Source organism: Molothrus ater, chromosome 3 (assembly GCF_012460135.2).
Source record: "Molothrus ater isolate BHLD 08-10-18 breed brown headed cowbird chromosome 3, BPBGC_Mater_1.1, whole genome shotgun sequence".
Classification (NCBI taxonomy): Eukaryota; Metazoa; Chordata; class Aves; order Passeriformes; family Icteridae; genus Molothrus; species Molothrus ater.
Window position 1 is genome coordinate 32,538,093 of NC_050480.2, and position 15,804 is coordinate 32,553,896.

General features: G+C 41.1%; 1 protein-coding gene across 1 annotated transcript in view; it reads right to left on the minus strand.

The window, feature by feature from the left end:
- The window catches only part of ADSS2 (adenylosuccinate synthase 2), a 37,201-nt gene extending 25,360 nt beyond the window's left edge, over window positions 1–11,841 (minus strand). The window contains exon 1 of the mRNA XM_036380278.1: window positions 11,603–11,841. Coding sequence (XP_036236171.1) covers window positions 11,603–11,764 — 162 coding nt within the window. The 5' untranslated portion in view covers window positions 11,765–11,841. The remainder of the gene's footprint in view (window positions 1–11,602) is intronic.
- Window positions 11,842–15,804: the final 3,963 nt, after the last annotated feature.

Consider the following 15,804-nt stretch of genomic DNA (forward strand, 5'->3'; position numbering starts at 1 on the left):
ACTCAAATTTCAATCTCAGAAATTATTGATTATAATATTATGATGCCCACAATGTGAAAAGATTCAATCCCTGAAGTGTTACTGATGGAAGCTGTCTGCTAGAATATTAAGTCAGTCCCCACACTGCTCTTGATGTCATTCTGTCAAAATGAGTCATTTTGGAAAGTATTTTTAATTTCAAACCCTATTTTAAGAGAGCATTAAATAACAGCATGACATGAATTCAATTTTCAAAATTCTTCTGCTTATTTACAGGTAAGCTCTACCCTGACTGCAGAAGTGCAAGCATGTTGTTACACACTAGGAGTTGTAATATTTTAAAATAATGGTTTACACTGTACACTTTACAGTGAACTTGCAGTGAAGTGTACACATGTTGTGTGCTCAGACATTGCTCAACACAGGTTTGGTAAACAATTCTAATTACAGAAATCTGAACTCAGCGTTCTAGTGTGGTGAGGTGAAGGGGAGGGTTGTTTTTAGGTTATGGGGTTTGAATTTGTTTTGGGTTGTTTTTTCCCTTCTCCAGATATTGATGTTAATGTAGGCAACTATTGCCTCTGAGCATAATTTAAGCTTTAAACTGATGAAGTCACTCCTGGCTTCTGTGCTTTCCATCTGGATTTCTCACTCCTCCTCCCTCATCCAACTAAACCAAATGGGATAAGCTAGGTCATTCAAACTAACACTCCTCTGATTCACATGTTTAAACATTAATAATGGAGAACTAACTGTGGAAATTATTTTCACTACTAGTTAAACAAAGTTCATGTTCAAATGATATTCAATACCTTACATAAAGCTTTTGCCAAAGGGAAATTAAGATATACAAGTCATTTCAGTCAAAATATAAAGTCATTAAGGCTGGCAATACTCCCTAGCTAACTAAATAAAAAATCAGTTTACCACATCTCAGTAATCTTCTAGGTACCCAAACAGGACTTCTCTCCCATACATGTGAAAACCAACACACGTGTGCCAACACAGGCAGTGGACAAATGTGCAGCAAGACCACAGGATGCTCTGGCTCAGTCTGGAATACGCTACACACATGTAGCACTGGCTTCCTTTGCCTTTGTCCCTGCACAAGATTTCCTTTGGCTGAGCCAACAAGTGTGCCATGGCCAAGATACTCAGCCCTGAGGGCAAGGCAACTCTGGATTTGCCTACAAACAGACCGACTGCACAAAAGGACTGATGGGGCTGAAAGACCACTTCTTATACATGAGAGAGGTAAGACCCCAGCAGCACTCTGAACAAAGAACTTCTTCATTGGCATGCTGTCTTCCCATTCTGCAGAACAGCAGCAGAGGAAGCCTTTTTCATCACAGAAAAATGAGTATATAGGAATAGAACAAAGACCATAAAACCAATTCTACAGTTCTCTGGCAACAAAACAGCAACCCAAAACAAAGAGCAGTAAGAACCAGCAACAACCAGTAACACCATGCTCCTGTCAAGGGCCTCACTCAGGCCTACACCTGAAGTCCCAGGCATACTTCACTTACATACAGTGACATTTACTTGTACATCTCTATCAAGACATAGCATTGCAGTCTAAGCATACTTTAAGGTTTCTAAAATTGGATTTTCAGAAGTCAGCAACCTTCTTAGCACTAAATTAAGCTAAAAGCATTTGGTTTGTTTGTCTTCCTTCCTTCCATTATTTTTTCTCCTTGTATCTTTCAGCACAGTACTTGGAAGAGTTCTCTCTCCACTCCCGAACGATTTGCAGTGACCAAAGAATCAGCACTTTCAGCAGCCCACAGCTTTATCAAATTACAATGTAAAACCCAGCTCAAAAGGGTGCCAGTTGGATTGGAATGAAAACATTTCCTTCCATTTGTTGGGAGACACAGCATGAAAACCATTATGAATAACAAGCATGAACCTTTGCTGTGTGTCCCAACATGACATGAGCTGCTGAAGCGAGTCCAGAGGAGGGCCATGAAGAAGATGGGGGCTGGAGCACCTCTTCTGTGAAAACAGGTTGAGAGAGCTGGAATTGTTCAGCCTGGCAAAGAGAAGGCTCTGGTGCAACTTCTCTGCAGCCGCCCAGTACCCAAGGGACCTACAAGAGACTTGGAGAGGGACTTTTTACATGAAGTGACAGGACAAGGGGGAATAGCTTTTAATGGAGAGAAGGCAGGCCGAGATTAGATATTAGGAAGAAATTCTTTACTCTGGGGGTGGTGAGACACTGCAACAGGTTGTCCAGAGAAGTGGTGGATATCCCATCCCTCCCTTAAAGTGCCTAAAGCAGGGCTGGATGGAGCTCTGAGCAACTCAGTCTAATGAAAGGTGTTCCCACCCATAGCAGAACGGGGTGGAACTAAGGGATATTCGAAGCACCTTCCAACTAAAACTATTCCACAATTCTGTGATTTCAGTACAAGGATTTAGTCTAAGGACTTAGTTTGATAGATGAACAATTTAAAATCCTATTAAGAGATAGTAGCTTTTTTTCTCCTTGCATAATCTTGACACTATTAAATTACAGTATTATTTTAAAGTATTTCAAGGGGAATAGGGAAAGTAAGATCAGGTACGTGATCATTCTTAATCTGTAATATTTAAACAAAACCTGTGTAGGATAACTGAACATATAAACTCTTAAACAGCATTATTCCAGTTTTACTAGAGCAGTATGGTTAAATGACTTTCTTGAAAAAGCATATGATCCCTGACCACTAGCTAGTAATCTTGAAATATCCAAGTTATTCAACATGTAGAAGAGCTAAATTTACAGGAGACAGAAAGGTGCCCACTAATACACAAATTATCACACTGCTACTGTTAAGATTGATAGCAATCCTTGTAACAAAGCCTCATACCTACCTTCTACAAACATGGTTCCATAAAATATTCCCTACAATACACTATTTTTGAACATTTTACACCGTCAAGCTGTGCAGAGACATTTTCTAAACGTAAACAAAAACCACCCAAGGTTTTTTTCTTTACTTCAGCTTGTTAAAGATGAATTAGCCCAAAAATCCTTCTCAGTGTAAGCACCACACCCAAGAATCTGCATATTCAATTCAGATAGGTTGGTCAGTACTAGACACAAGATACCATTCTAAAACATACCTATCCTGGCAAACAGGAACAGAATCAGTGACATGCACACAGAGGGGTCATAAGATAGCAAAGGCAGCTGCAAGCATTGCTCTTCTGGGAGGTGTTTGATAAACATTCTTTGAAAACACCCTTTTCACAAGAGTGTTGAGCACCCGAAAATACTAATTTGAAAGGAGAAAAAGTCATTATCTGCTAGCTGACATTTTACTAGAAACAAGCTTGAAACATCAATAAATCAAACAAGTGACTTCTGCTAGCCAAAAGCCACTATCAAAGCACCAGAAAGCAACACTCACCACAAACACTACACTTGTGCACCTGACACAAACACAACAGTTACACAACCCTGTGCCCTTGCCCAGACAGCATCACTGGAAAAACCAATTTAGACTAATGAATAGTATCAGAGGACACACTTTAAACACACTGATTGAACAGTGCTTCTAATAGGACATCTATGGTAATTTTAAGGGTAATCAGTTCAGCACTTCCCCTGGCTATGCAAAATTACTTACTTTCTTTTGCTTTCTATAGCTTTTAAATACCGTAACTGCCAACATTTTGGGTAAAGAACAGAACAAAACTAGTAAAAATATTAATGCAAGCACCTGACTGCAATTTTACAATTTTTTCCTTATAGCTCTGAAGACTGAAGAAATTTTTAGATGTGTAACTATTACAGAGTCATATTATGGACCCACACTGCTAAACTCCTAAGGATATATGAGCAACTTTAAGGATAAGTCTTCTCACTTTGAACCTTCCCAAAGCTCTTTAGACTGCTATATTCTGTCCATGCACAATAGCTTTCTAATCACATATACAGCATGGAGAAGAAGCATTGATAATAATATTTAACAGCAATTTTTTTCCAGAATTGCCTTGTTGTACAAGTGAAAAGCCCCCAAGGAACGTTCATATATTAAGCTGATTCACTGGACAAATAGGAACCAGCCTTTTTATTGGAGTTCTGTAGGAGTCTTGATAATTTAATAAAGTTAATTTGACAAAATAGTTATGATGCTGGTCTTCAGAAAGGTGAACTGATGACTATTTAATCAATATTTCTGCAACATAATCTCAACTCTCAGGATTAAAGAGAGTTGCTCTTTTTAAACCAAAAGATTATTTTCTTAATGAATTAAAATAGCACAAGGAAGTTTATCACCTAAGACTTCAAGTTTCCAGTGTATAACCAGCCATTACCAAAACTCAGCTTATGGAACTGGATGTTACAAGCTCTGGTATATTTTATGTGGAACGCCTGTTAACTTAGGAGCTCACGTGAAGCTGAATGAAGCCAACAACTCAGGAAACATGGAATCTCACTTCCCAAAAAGACTGAAAATTATACAAAGCCCTACCCAAATGCTTACAGAGACATCCTCCTGAACCAGAACACTTTTTCTCTGATGAGTCTGATCAGGGAACTTCCTTGCTCCTCAGTTTGCAGCCAATCTCACTGGTTTGCTAAAAATGCATGCAAGGGACATCACCACTTGTCCTTCCAGTTTAAGGCATAAGAATTTGCAGTTCTTCCATCATCTTCCTGGCACAGGGAACTCTTTCAGTGAATGATGGATATACTTAGTATATAAATCATTCACTGAAAGACAGTCCCTTTCAGTTTTAAATTCATTCTAGCTTAAAACTTTGGAGGTTTCCCTTCCTTTTTTTTTTTTTTGTTTTTTTGCAAAAAGAGTGACAACAATCTAATAGGAAACAAACATGAATGGACCAATTTAGATATTCAGCAAAACCAAAAAGGAAAGCAGAATTCTTGTACATAAACTGAAAGCAGAAAATATGTCTCCTCATTATAAGCAGAAAAAAATCCCAGCAAAACATTCCTTGTTCTGGAAAACCTTTGTGTAGAGCACAAAGAGCAAGAATGAATGTGTGCCATGTGTGTTACCCAAATATTACATGTGCACATATGTAAATAGAAGATGCAAGTAAGAAACCACTGCAAGAACACAAACGTAGTGCATGTAAAATTAAGACAGAGGAACAACAGCATATCTTTCTCCATTTTAGATCTATGTATGTTGAAAATAGTTGGGTTTTTTTTCCAGAGCACATCTTTGTTAGTCAAGAGCAGACCAGATGTTTGCATAAACACCAGAACAGTTAAATCCCTTCTGAACACATCGAGACAGTTCAACCCCCCCTGCCTACAGCAGTCCCACCATAGCTGCTAAGACTGGTCTGCATTACTACAACTTTACTTAGCAGTGGAGGTGCTTAGGAGAAAAAAGACTGGAGGAAAGCAGATTGAAATTGCAATTAACAGCATATTGTGAAATGGCTCTCTAAACTGGTACTAAATACAAGAGTATTCAAAGCAGCTTTGAAATACTGACATGTGCATTTAAGAGAACCATCTACCCAAAAAGTCTATGATGACAATCACTGCCTTTTCTTATGACATGATCATGCCAAGTTGTCTATCTCAAAAATATGATGCCTCAGGGAAGAGCAAAGAAGTCTTTCAAGTTATTTCCTCTAGAATAAAAATTAGTTGTCTACTTTAAAGAGATGTTATCTCATGCAATGTTAAGGAAGAAGCCATACACTCCTTTCAACTCTCTCCATCAGATGTGTGTGTGCATAATTTTTTCTACAGTTTACTTTTATTGCTACCACATTCCAGCATTCATTTTTAGCTCAGGGCAACCACTGTTGTTTCTGAGCTAGCTATCCAAGTGACTGCCAAGTTGGGCAAGAAGCAAGTCAATGTTGCTTTGGCATCATATGCCTGTAAACATTTTCATTTAACTCTTAGATGAAAAGTAAAAAATATACCAAGAAAGCGGGATACTACCATCACGTACAAGAAACATGTGAAAGGCTGCTTCTTGCCACAATCAGATTCTGGGAATGCTGAGCACACCTTTAAAAAATTCATCAGTCTAACAAGGAGACACATCTGAACCCCATGATGCATCCCCAAGTAGGCACAGCTTTGCAACTACTATGCTACTCACTTCTCATTTCAAGACATATTGTCAAAAATTTATTTTGACCTTAAGAATGCAAACCATCCCCCTTTAAAAATGTAAAAACAATTTTAAAAGCCACAAGGTTTGGATATTAAGTCATTTTCTCATGTTCTCATCTATTTTGTGATTAGTTTCTCTCTCTCTCTCTCCCCTCTCCATCCCCACTGAGTAAACAGCTAACAAACCCTAGTGCGTAACCTACCACTGAATCTCTGTATAAACAGCAGCCAGCAGTTAGCCATTTTCTTCATTTACAAATCCATTCATGTTTGCAAGATCTAAATGTAGTTCAAGGAGCCATCATGTTAACACACTTTATAAAGATTTCTCAAACTTTGGCTAGACTTCAGAAATTTCTGAATGTGTAGTACAAGCGTTGCTGCGTCAAGAATGTAGTTTGAGGCCGAATGTAACAAAATAAGAACACTGTGTTTTACACATTCACCTGTTTTCTCCTAACAAATAAAACATTAACTTTTCTGAAGTCCATTAATCTTATGGAACTCCATCCATTTCTCTATACTGACAGAATTAGCTCTGAGAACTATGACAGAAAGGAGTTATTCAGACTCTTTAGAGATGGTTCTGACTTTGTTTTACCCGACCTGCAAAATTTTATTGTGTGGCAATGCCTATATATGCTAGGTAGGAAACAGGAGTTATTATTGAAGTCCAGAATAAAGACCAATCTATCTCTAAGGGATAAAAGAGATCAAGTGAGACAGGCAGATAAGGAACAAGAAAAACATTCAAAGTACAGATATGTCCAGCACCGCATTGCTTCAATGCACAAAACTCCACCAATGTGTGCTACAGTCAACAATATTCAAGAAAGGACATGAAAAACAAAAAGTTACTTTGAGAACATTTACAGAAAACATGTTCCAAATGCATGAAGTAGCACAGTAGTAATAAAAAAAATGCATTTGAAATCTTAATGAACTGCTGCAGAGTATTGCATCTCAGTCAACAAACACATACATTAAGCTTCTGTAGTAACAGGTAACAGTAAGATGGAAAGAGCATTAAGAAATCAGTAGATCAAGGTATAATTTGCTCTTTAGTGCTTTTAAGGCCTTCTTTGTTAATAGTGCAAACTTTATGAGCTGGAAAATCACATTTAAACTGTTCTTCTGTTTAAAATAACGTAGACATTGTGTGATTGTTTACAGTAATAAGAGATCACCTGCCGGTGATGCTTTAAAGCAGGTCTGTAAGCACAGGGCTCACTGATGGGGTAGGCCAAAGACATCACTTAAGTGACTCTTTCCTCACCAGAGCACACCACTGGCACGCTGCAAGCACTACAAGGTCCAGCAGTGCACCCAGCACTTAAAGAAAGCTCTAGCTAGGCATCACTTACTGAACGCCTGAGCAGCTAAAAAATGAGCACCAACAACTATAGCTATTGATTCTGGTATTCCTAATTCTGCATGGCTTCCATAGGCTCTAGAGTGAAATATTTTTCAAATAAGAATATTCAGAAAAAAACAGTGGGCTTGGCAAATTGAAGATTTTTTTTCATTTCCATTTTTTAAAAAAAAGTAGCCATATAAAGATTAGTGAAGGTATCAGGCAGCATTCATGTGAAGACTTCAGTCAGCAGCTGATCGATAGTAACCATTATCAATTGCTTATCAGCTGATTGATGGTGGCTGCTTAACCCCAAGGATCTGCACACTGAAAACTCCTCTAGATGCTGCACTACAGTTGCCACATTATCAAGCAATTAGCAGTGGCACTGCTGTACCCACTGCTGTTGGGCAGAAGAGAAAAAGGGATTATGAAGACTCCACACATTGCAATTCCCTTGCATTAGGAGCTCAGGAGTAGAATCCCACAGCAGGCACAACACACTGAAACAGATGAGAAGATCTGGCAAGAAGCTGCAACTCTGCTTAGAAGTAGCAACAACATGTAGGACAGTACTAAAAAAACAGCAAAATGGGATTCTTTAGCATCAGGAATATGGCATTAAAATAAGTGAAAGCTTAGAAATCTTACTTCTGTGAATTATATTCTCTGACTAAATCAACTACCTCCAATAGTAAGAAAAGGAAGTGACCAAACTTGCTGATGAAATGAGTGAAGGAGAATAGAATCAGTGCAAATATTACATTTTTCGCTGCATGGTAAACACTGGTAGATTGGGTGGAAGGGTGCTGTTAATATAAGAGATACATAGCATCTTTTGGTACTGTATTTCTTTTGAAAAAAATATTATCTAAAATAACTTGCTTGCATTAATTTCCCAGTTCCATCACTGCCACTAACAAATGAAACTCTGATATTTCATTCCCTAACTTGGCTGCACTCTGTAATGGTAGGAAGTCCTTAATCAGAACAAGAAATGTTTTCCTTAACTTTCCATTATCTGTGGAATTTACAAAACACAATGTAACATTAAAAATTGCCAGGCTTGCTGGCATGAAGGCTAACTGCTTACCAAGAGAAAATTGTATCAATCAAATCATACAAACCCAGCGTTTTTCTGGCAATTATTCCTCAATCCCAAATCAATTCTTGCTCTATTTTACTGTCTGAACTATGATTTATGTGATAGCGTGTAGAGTTTGTTCTTTAATACACTGAAGACAAGATAGAGGTTTAAGTGCAAAGTCTCACCAATGTATTTGTTTTATCAATAGTACCATTTTACCAGAAACCCCCAAGAGGTAAATCAAGAACAATGAACTATTCTGATTTTACAGTGGAAGAACAAGAACACACTTTACCTGTCATATAGACACGTTTGTACTAATTGTATCTGAACCCTGTGCAGTATCTTCAGAAAACTATCATAGTTGCCAGTGCAGTTTCAACTACATGCATGCAGCCCTTGGATATATTTTAATTTTAGCTTAGCTTCTTTCAACAGTTGTTTTTGAAACCATAATAACTTAAATTCTGTTAAATTCTGAAGCTGCCTTCTGAAAATTCCATTCTCTTCCCATAAGCACAAGACTGCTTTTCACTACCTCTAAACCTAAGACAAAATACTCTAGAGGGTGCTATTTAGAAGTAGAGTCATAATGCAACTTATTTCCTGACACACTCATTCAGCTAACTGCACCCAAGTAAGCACCTGGTCCCAAATGCCACAGTTGGTTGATCAAATAGGAGTCATCAGCACACATGCTGCTTAGGAGACAAGAAGGTATGGCCACAGATTTCAGAGTACAACTTCTCACACGGCCTCTACAGGCGCCGTAAAACAAAGTGATAAGTCACGTCTCGCTTTGGGGATAGGACCATTTTAATGCTCTGCATCTGTCCAGAACAAAGGACAGTGAGAAGAACCCTGGAGTGTTTCACTGTAAATACAACACAAGTTTCCAAGACATCTCAGACCTGCTACATCAACTTCCTAGGCCTCCAACACTTGTACTAATAAATTTTCCACAAGAGCACTCTGGAAATATTTGACGTCATCCACAGGCATTCTAGCAACTCCGTGGCATGATGAACAGAAAGAACCATCCTGGAATAAGTAAGAGTATAACGGTGAAATAAGAATCAGAAGCTCCAATTACAGAAAGCTGATATTAGCAAGCACCAGACCAGTGTGTGACTGTCTTTCTTGCTGGACTTGTACCACTACAAAAAGCATTAAGGGTCAGACTGATTTATCAGCACTAACAAAAAGTTCACAAATATGCTTGTATACATAGCAAGGATATTCAATAATAATAAATTATTTTATTTTATCAGTGCCATTGAAGGAGAATATTCCTATTTTCTCCTCTCATTCTGAGAAATCATTCTTTGCTCTGAACCCCTCTTTTCACAAAGGTCCTTTGAACTAATAAAGTCCAGTTTCATTTACTAGAACAGTAGAAAGTAAATCCAACAAGTAATAGTTTCCTGCCACTCTGATGAGTTAAATCAACTTACAGGAGCGTTTAATTGCCAGAGCTAGTGCATGGGTGGAGACTTGTGGAGCACAGCTATTTACAGGGAGGGAAGAAAGGAGGAAGAAAAACTTCCTTCATCAGGAGCAACAAGCTGTTAAAAATGGCAGAAGTTCATGGCTTGGGATATGGCCATGAAATTCTAGCTTGAGATAACATCAGAAGTTTTCCCTTTTCTTCATCCTTTACCCAGTTGATTCAAAACAAGTAACAAGCACATTAACATGCACACAGAAATTCACTGTTTGCCTCTCCTGTCTCTCCTCCAAAACTTAGTATTAAACATACACATTCACCAAGTGCCCTTCAAGTTTCAAGAACAAAGTCGTAAAGGACGAACTGAGTCACTCTGTTCTGTGACCCACAAAGCCACGCAGTCATACCACAGCACCACCTCAGATTATTAAAAAAAAAAAAAAAAAAAAAGGAAGAAAAAAAATATTCCAAACCAAAAACAGAGAAGTGGAAAAATAATTCATTTGTGAAAACAGCCATTTAAGAATATATTTGTTTACCTCAAAATTTAATTCACTGAATTTCAAGGTATTGACTTGTCAGCTTTGCAACTGACTTGTTTTTGAAAACACTAGTTTATGTGCACTTCTCATTGGATAACAACAGTCCAGCGTTTGGACTCTTAGGGGAATGGTACGCACTTCCAAAATGTTTATTTAAGAGCAAATTTAATTTGCGCAGTCAACAAAAGCACACAGATAACAACACTTTCGTGAAACCTGCACATACTACAGGCATTTTAGCTGCTGTATCTCTCAACTTTAAGAAAAAACCGTGTGTAGCTTCAGTTCAATGTGTTATGCTCTACAGAATTACTATACTAGAGATGGCTAAGAAAAACATGTCCTCAGATCTGTGTTGCTTTAACGCAGGCATTAAGAGTATTTTGCTTGTAAGCTAGAGAAGCTTTTTTTTGTTTTTTGGCTGGAATAAGGCCTCCATAGAGAGGGAAAAAAATATATAAATATATAAACAGGTAAATGTGGGATCCCATTGACACAACAACGATCTTAGAGCGAGGGCAGGCGAATCATTTACCAGCCAGTTTTAGCTGAAGACGACCGAGTTGTGGCGGACTACGCGAATCCCCCACGTGCATCCTACAACTCGCGGGCGGTTTCGCGCCGCTCACGGCGCTGCGGCCCGGGAGGGCTCCGGCCGCCACTGCCGGGGCGGGATCCCGGCCCCGCGGCGATGCTGCCGGAGCCGCCGAGCGCGGCCCCTTCCCGGCGCCCCCCGGACACAAAGAGTGGGAGGCCTGAGGGGGAGGGAGGACGCGACCCCAGGCGCATTCCTGCTGCCGGGGGCCAGCTCTGGGCGGCGAGGAGGGCGCCTTCCTCTTCCTCCTCTTCCCCCGGCGCCGGGACAAAGGAGGCGCGGGAGGGCTGCGGAGCCCGGCACGGGGCTCTCGCCAGGGAAGGCTCCGCTGCCCCGCAGCCCCCGCCGCCCCCGGCCCTGCAACTCCCCGGAGGCTCGGGGTAGAACCGGCGCGGTTAGAAGCGCCTGGAGGGGCCGGTAGCGGGGCCGCCCGCCTCAAGGTGACACTCGCGGCCTCCCCCGTGCCCCGGCCGCCTCCCTCCTCCTCCTCCTCACCTGGCACCTGCAGACGATGTCGGCGTCCTGCGCTAGCAGATCCACCACCTTGCCTTTACCCTCATCGCCCCACTGGGCGCCCAGCACGACGGTGACCCTGTTGCCGGGGCGGCGGGCGACGCACTCGCCGTTGGGGATGCAGGGGCCGCCGTGCTCCGCCATGGCTCGCGCTGCCCGCTCCGGCGCCGCTCCAGGCACATGCGGCAGCGCGCGGCAGCCGCTCCGTTCCCCCCGCCTCCGCCTCCTCCTTCCCCTCCCCGCCAGGCGGGCGGGCGGTGCCGCCGCTGGCGCGTCCAGGTGCCGCCGCCTATCGGCCTGACCTGCCCCGCCAGTCCCCGCCAGCCCGACCCCTGCCCTCAGCCGGAGCTCGCCGCTCGTTCGCGTGGAAAACCGAAGCGGCCACCGCCGTTCCCGGCCGCTCTTTTCCCCGCCGCTTCCCCACTACGCCTCCCAGTTCCGACTACGTTACCCAGCGCGCCGCGCGGCCTCCCCCACGCGAGGCGCCGCGGGGAGCCGGGCGCGGAGCATGCTGGGGCGCGTAGTCCCCGCGGGCCGCACCTGCGGCAGGACGGCGCCAAGGCGGTTGCCCCAGGCGGCCCCGCGGCGGCGGGAGGCCGAGGCACGGGGCGGGCGCGGCCATGGCGGGGCCGGGATGGCGCCCGTGCCTGGCGGCCGTGGGAGAGGGCGCCAGGGCGGCGATGCCGTGCCCGTGGCGCAGAGGTGGCTGCGGCTTCCCTCTCCCCCTGGGGTTCCAGCTGCCGCGGTAGCTGCGGCTCCTGCCGCGGGTGTCAGAGCTGCACGCGTGTGTGCAGTGTATCGCAGCACTGCCTGCGCGCTTGGGCTCGCTGGATCAATGATCACAAGGCTATAAATTGAAGTTTGGGGAACGAAGGCTGAATATTAGAGGCCATTTTCTCCAGAGACACCGGAACATAGCCCCAGGCTTATTCATGAGGAAATAAAACAATAATGGAAAAAACCATAGCAGAGAAACGCCTTCACCATGCACACTCAAAAGTGGAATTGATGTCTCAGTGGCTGTTTTCATTCCTTCCTTCTTCATAGAACCAACAACCCCGAGGGATGATTTTTTTTCCTTTTTTTTTTTTTCTGTAAAGTAGCTATTAAAAAGGCATAAAAATGGGAACGATGTAATAATTATTGCCAAGACAGTTACTCAAAGACCTGAGTCACTGAGCAGTCACAGCAGCTGTCTGGAAGGCTGCAGTCTTTGATTTTAGTTGCTTCTCAGGTCTTTCAGATTTATTCCAGCCGAGAAGTTGAGGATCTATAAAAGCCACTGGAGAAAAGTTTAACTGTATCTTGTAAAGCTAGAGAGGTATGTAACACAGAATTAAATACAATATTGACAGAGAGCCTTTTTTTTTAACTGGAAATACATAAATCGTGAATGTCAGTGCTAACAGATGCTATGACAAAGTAGTCAATTTGGAACGAAGACATTGAGCAACTGCAAATGATGGGAGGCTATTGTGTATATACAATTCAAGGAGCATAATTCCTTAAAGAAACCTTATAGCCCATATTTTGTCTCCTTTTGCTAAAAAAAATTTATATATATACAGTCATGACTTCTGTATCCCTGCACAGAGCTTGTGGGAAGTCACTAAAAGGCATATAGAGCTGCTGAAGTAATTTTTCTCCAGTCTTCTTGACACAGTGGCAAACTTTGCTCTAGTACAGTCACTTCTGAGGCCATAGATCATCTCATGACTCTTCAAGCATTGGTAAAGATTGTTTCAGGATATGATTTTCCAGTATAGCTGAATCATATTAACACTTCATTGTTGCCAAAGCAAATATTACCTTGGATCTCAAAATATATTTGAGTTCATAGTGTCCTAGTAATGGGGTGTTAGTGTAATGTCACTTTCGAAAGACTCTCAGACACAGGAATCTGTTGTTCTGCTATTTTTATTTGGTGCAGGAGAGCTCTGAGATTATGTTTTGGTATGGTTTGTTGTTAGGGAGGAAAATGATAGACACTTCACTTCTGGAAAACCTGTAAATATTTAATAAAATCAATTTAATCAATACTGGCTGGTACCGCAAGGTTTAGAATTTTTATGTAATACATGGTATTATGTGGCTATTATTGTCTGTCCCCTCTTCTTTGCAAACTAAATGGAGGCTTTCATTCCAATACTAAAAGATACTAAATATTCCTTATTGGCACTATTCACTAACTGTATTTATAGTTCTAAAACCTGGTAACTTTTGACCAAAGCACAAACATAACTGGTGTCTAATGCCCTTTATCAAAAACAGGCACTGCATTTCTTGTGGCTCATCTGGTATAAGCAAGAATATGAAGTGCTACTGTACTGGGTTTTTCCTCAAACATACATGGACTGTATTTGCTTTTTGCCTGCCTTGGTCAAGCTGAGCCTGCTCTAGGAGAGGTCAGGTGGGCATTTAGAGGTGTCACCAAACAGCAAGAGTTTATGTTAAAGGAGTGAAGCAATGTGACTGCCTTTTTGGCATTAGCAAGATGGTATGTGGGATTACCTTTGTAAAACTGAACCCATGGAAAAAGTGTATCCTGGTAAAGCTGGGGTTGTATCAACTTCTGAATTATTTACAGTGTTATTGACTGGATACAAAGAACTGAGGCAGGTACATTTATCACAAATTTCACACTTTTGGGTACATTCAGGCTTTTCATCTGACTCCATTTCCTGCCTCCCAATAAATGCAAGAGACTCAGGAATTTTTCATAAACACTAAACAGAAGCAGAGTGTGAGATCTCCATTTCATTCAGATGTTTTAATGATATATGTGAAATTGTTACATCCCTGTATTTTCAATTATACTAATGAAGTATCCCACATATTCTGATTATGCATTTAAAAAATTACATACCAAGTAGTTTAGAGGAGAATTTGGGTAAGAACTCCAGTAGTTCAGAAAATCAAGAGTGTGCATGAATGAAGGGAAAGTGCTGTAACAAGGAAGAAGGCCAGCTGGACTGTTAGCTCATGGGTCAGAGTATGCTATTTCTTTCTCCTTAATGATACTTCTTAATTGTGTTGAAGGACTGCTGAGTGATGTTAATACTTTTCTGATATGGTTTCTCCTACTGTAAGCAATTTCTGAGTCTCAGGAAAGATACAGATTGAAGAAATGACCCTTGGAAATGAAAATGTCAGGGCACATGGCCTGTGGTAGGAGTGTTCTGTTAAAATTGGTTCTGCCTGTGACAATGGTGTAATACACAGATATTTTACAGGGAGGTCTTATCTACATTAAAACAGTGGTTGCAGAAAAGTAGTCTGTGGGCCAGCCATGTGGGCCATGGTTAGCTAATCTGTATGTGTCATACAGAACAGTGTTAAAGAATAAAATTTTGAAATTTTCCACTAATCTCATTAAAACATCCAGTAAAATATAAGTTAGCTTTACTTACTGATTATTTACAGCATCTTTAGAGCATTTTCTTATTGTAAGTTGATGTTAAGATGTACAGTGGCTCACAAAAAATATTAGGTGTTGAAAACGTCAAAGTCGAAAAAAGCCTAAGAATCACTGTGCCAGACATGGTTGGCATCTGTAGTATTTCAAGCTCTCCAGGATGCTGTCAGCTTAGCTTAGGAGGAAAAGAAATCATTATACAGTCAGGACATACATAATTTTATTTGAACAGTGTGCTAATGCAATTGATCTCTGCTTGTTGCCTGTTATTACTATTTTAAAATTAGTTTTTCCATTTAAAATTTCCCTTAATTGTTTTTGTTACATTCATTAATCTTTTGTCATCATGATAAAAATAAGATAAAGAACATTACAAAGTACTGTTTTTGTATGTTATCACAAATTATATATTTGGATGCACCAGCAAGTGTTCCTAGGTCTGTTTTTTTTTTGTTAGAATAGTTCCCTTATCTGAGTCATTGCAAAAGTGTCAGCTCAAGGGAGGGGAACACGGTAGCCCCAGTTTACACAGGCTTAATCTGTTCAAGAACAGCACCCTGAGTTCACAATCTCTTGAAAGTGCAACTAGGGCTGTGGGTAAGAGCTACTGGATCAACAGAAATTCAGTTTGGTTGGTAAATACAGGTTAGAATAAAGTTTTGTCTTTGTTAACCTGAAACCCATATACCCAAGTCTTGAAAACCGTTAATTTTTTCTGCTACTAATCCTGTCTGATGTTTTGGGCCATGATAGTATGAGACTAAGCAGG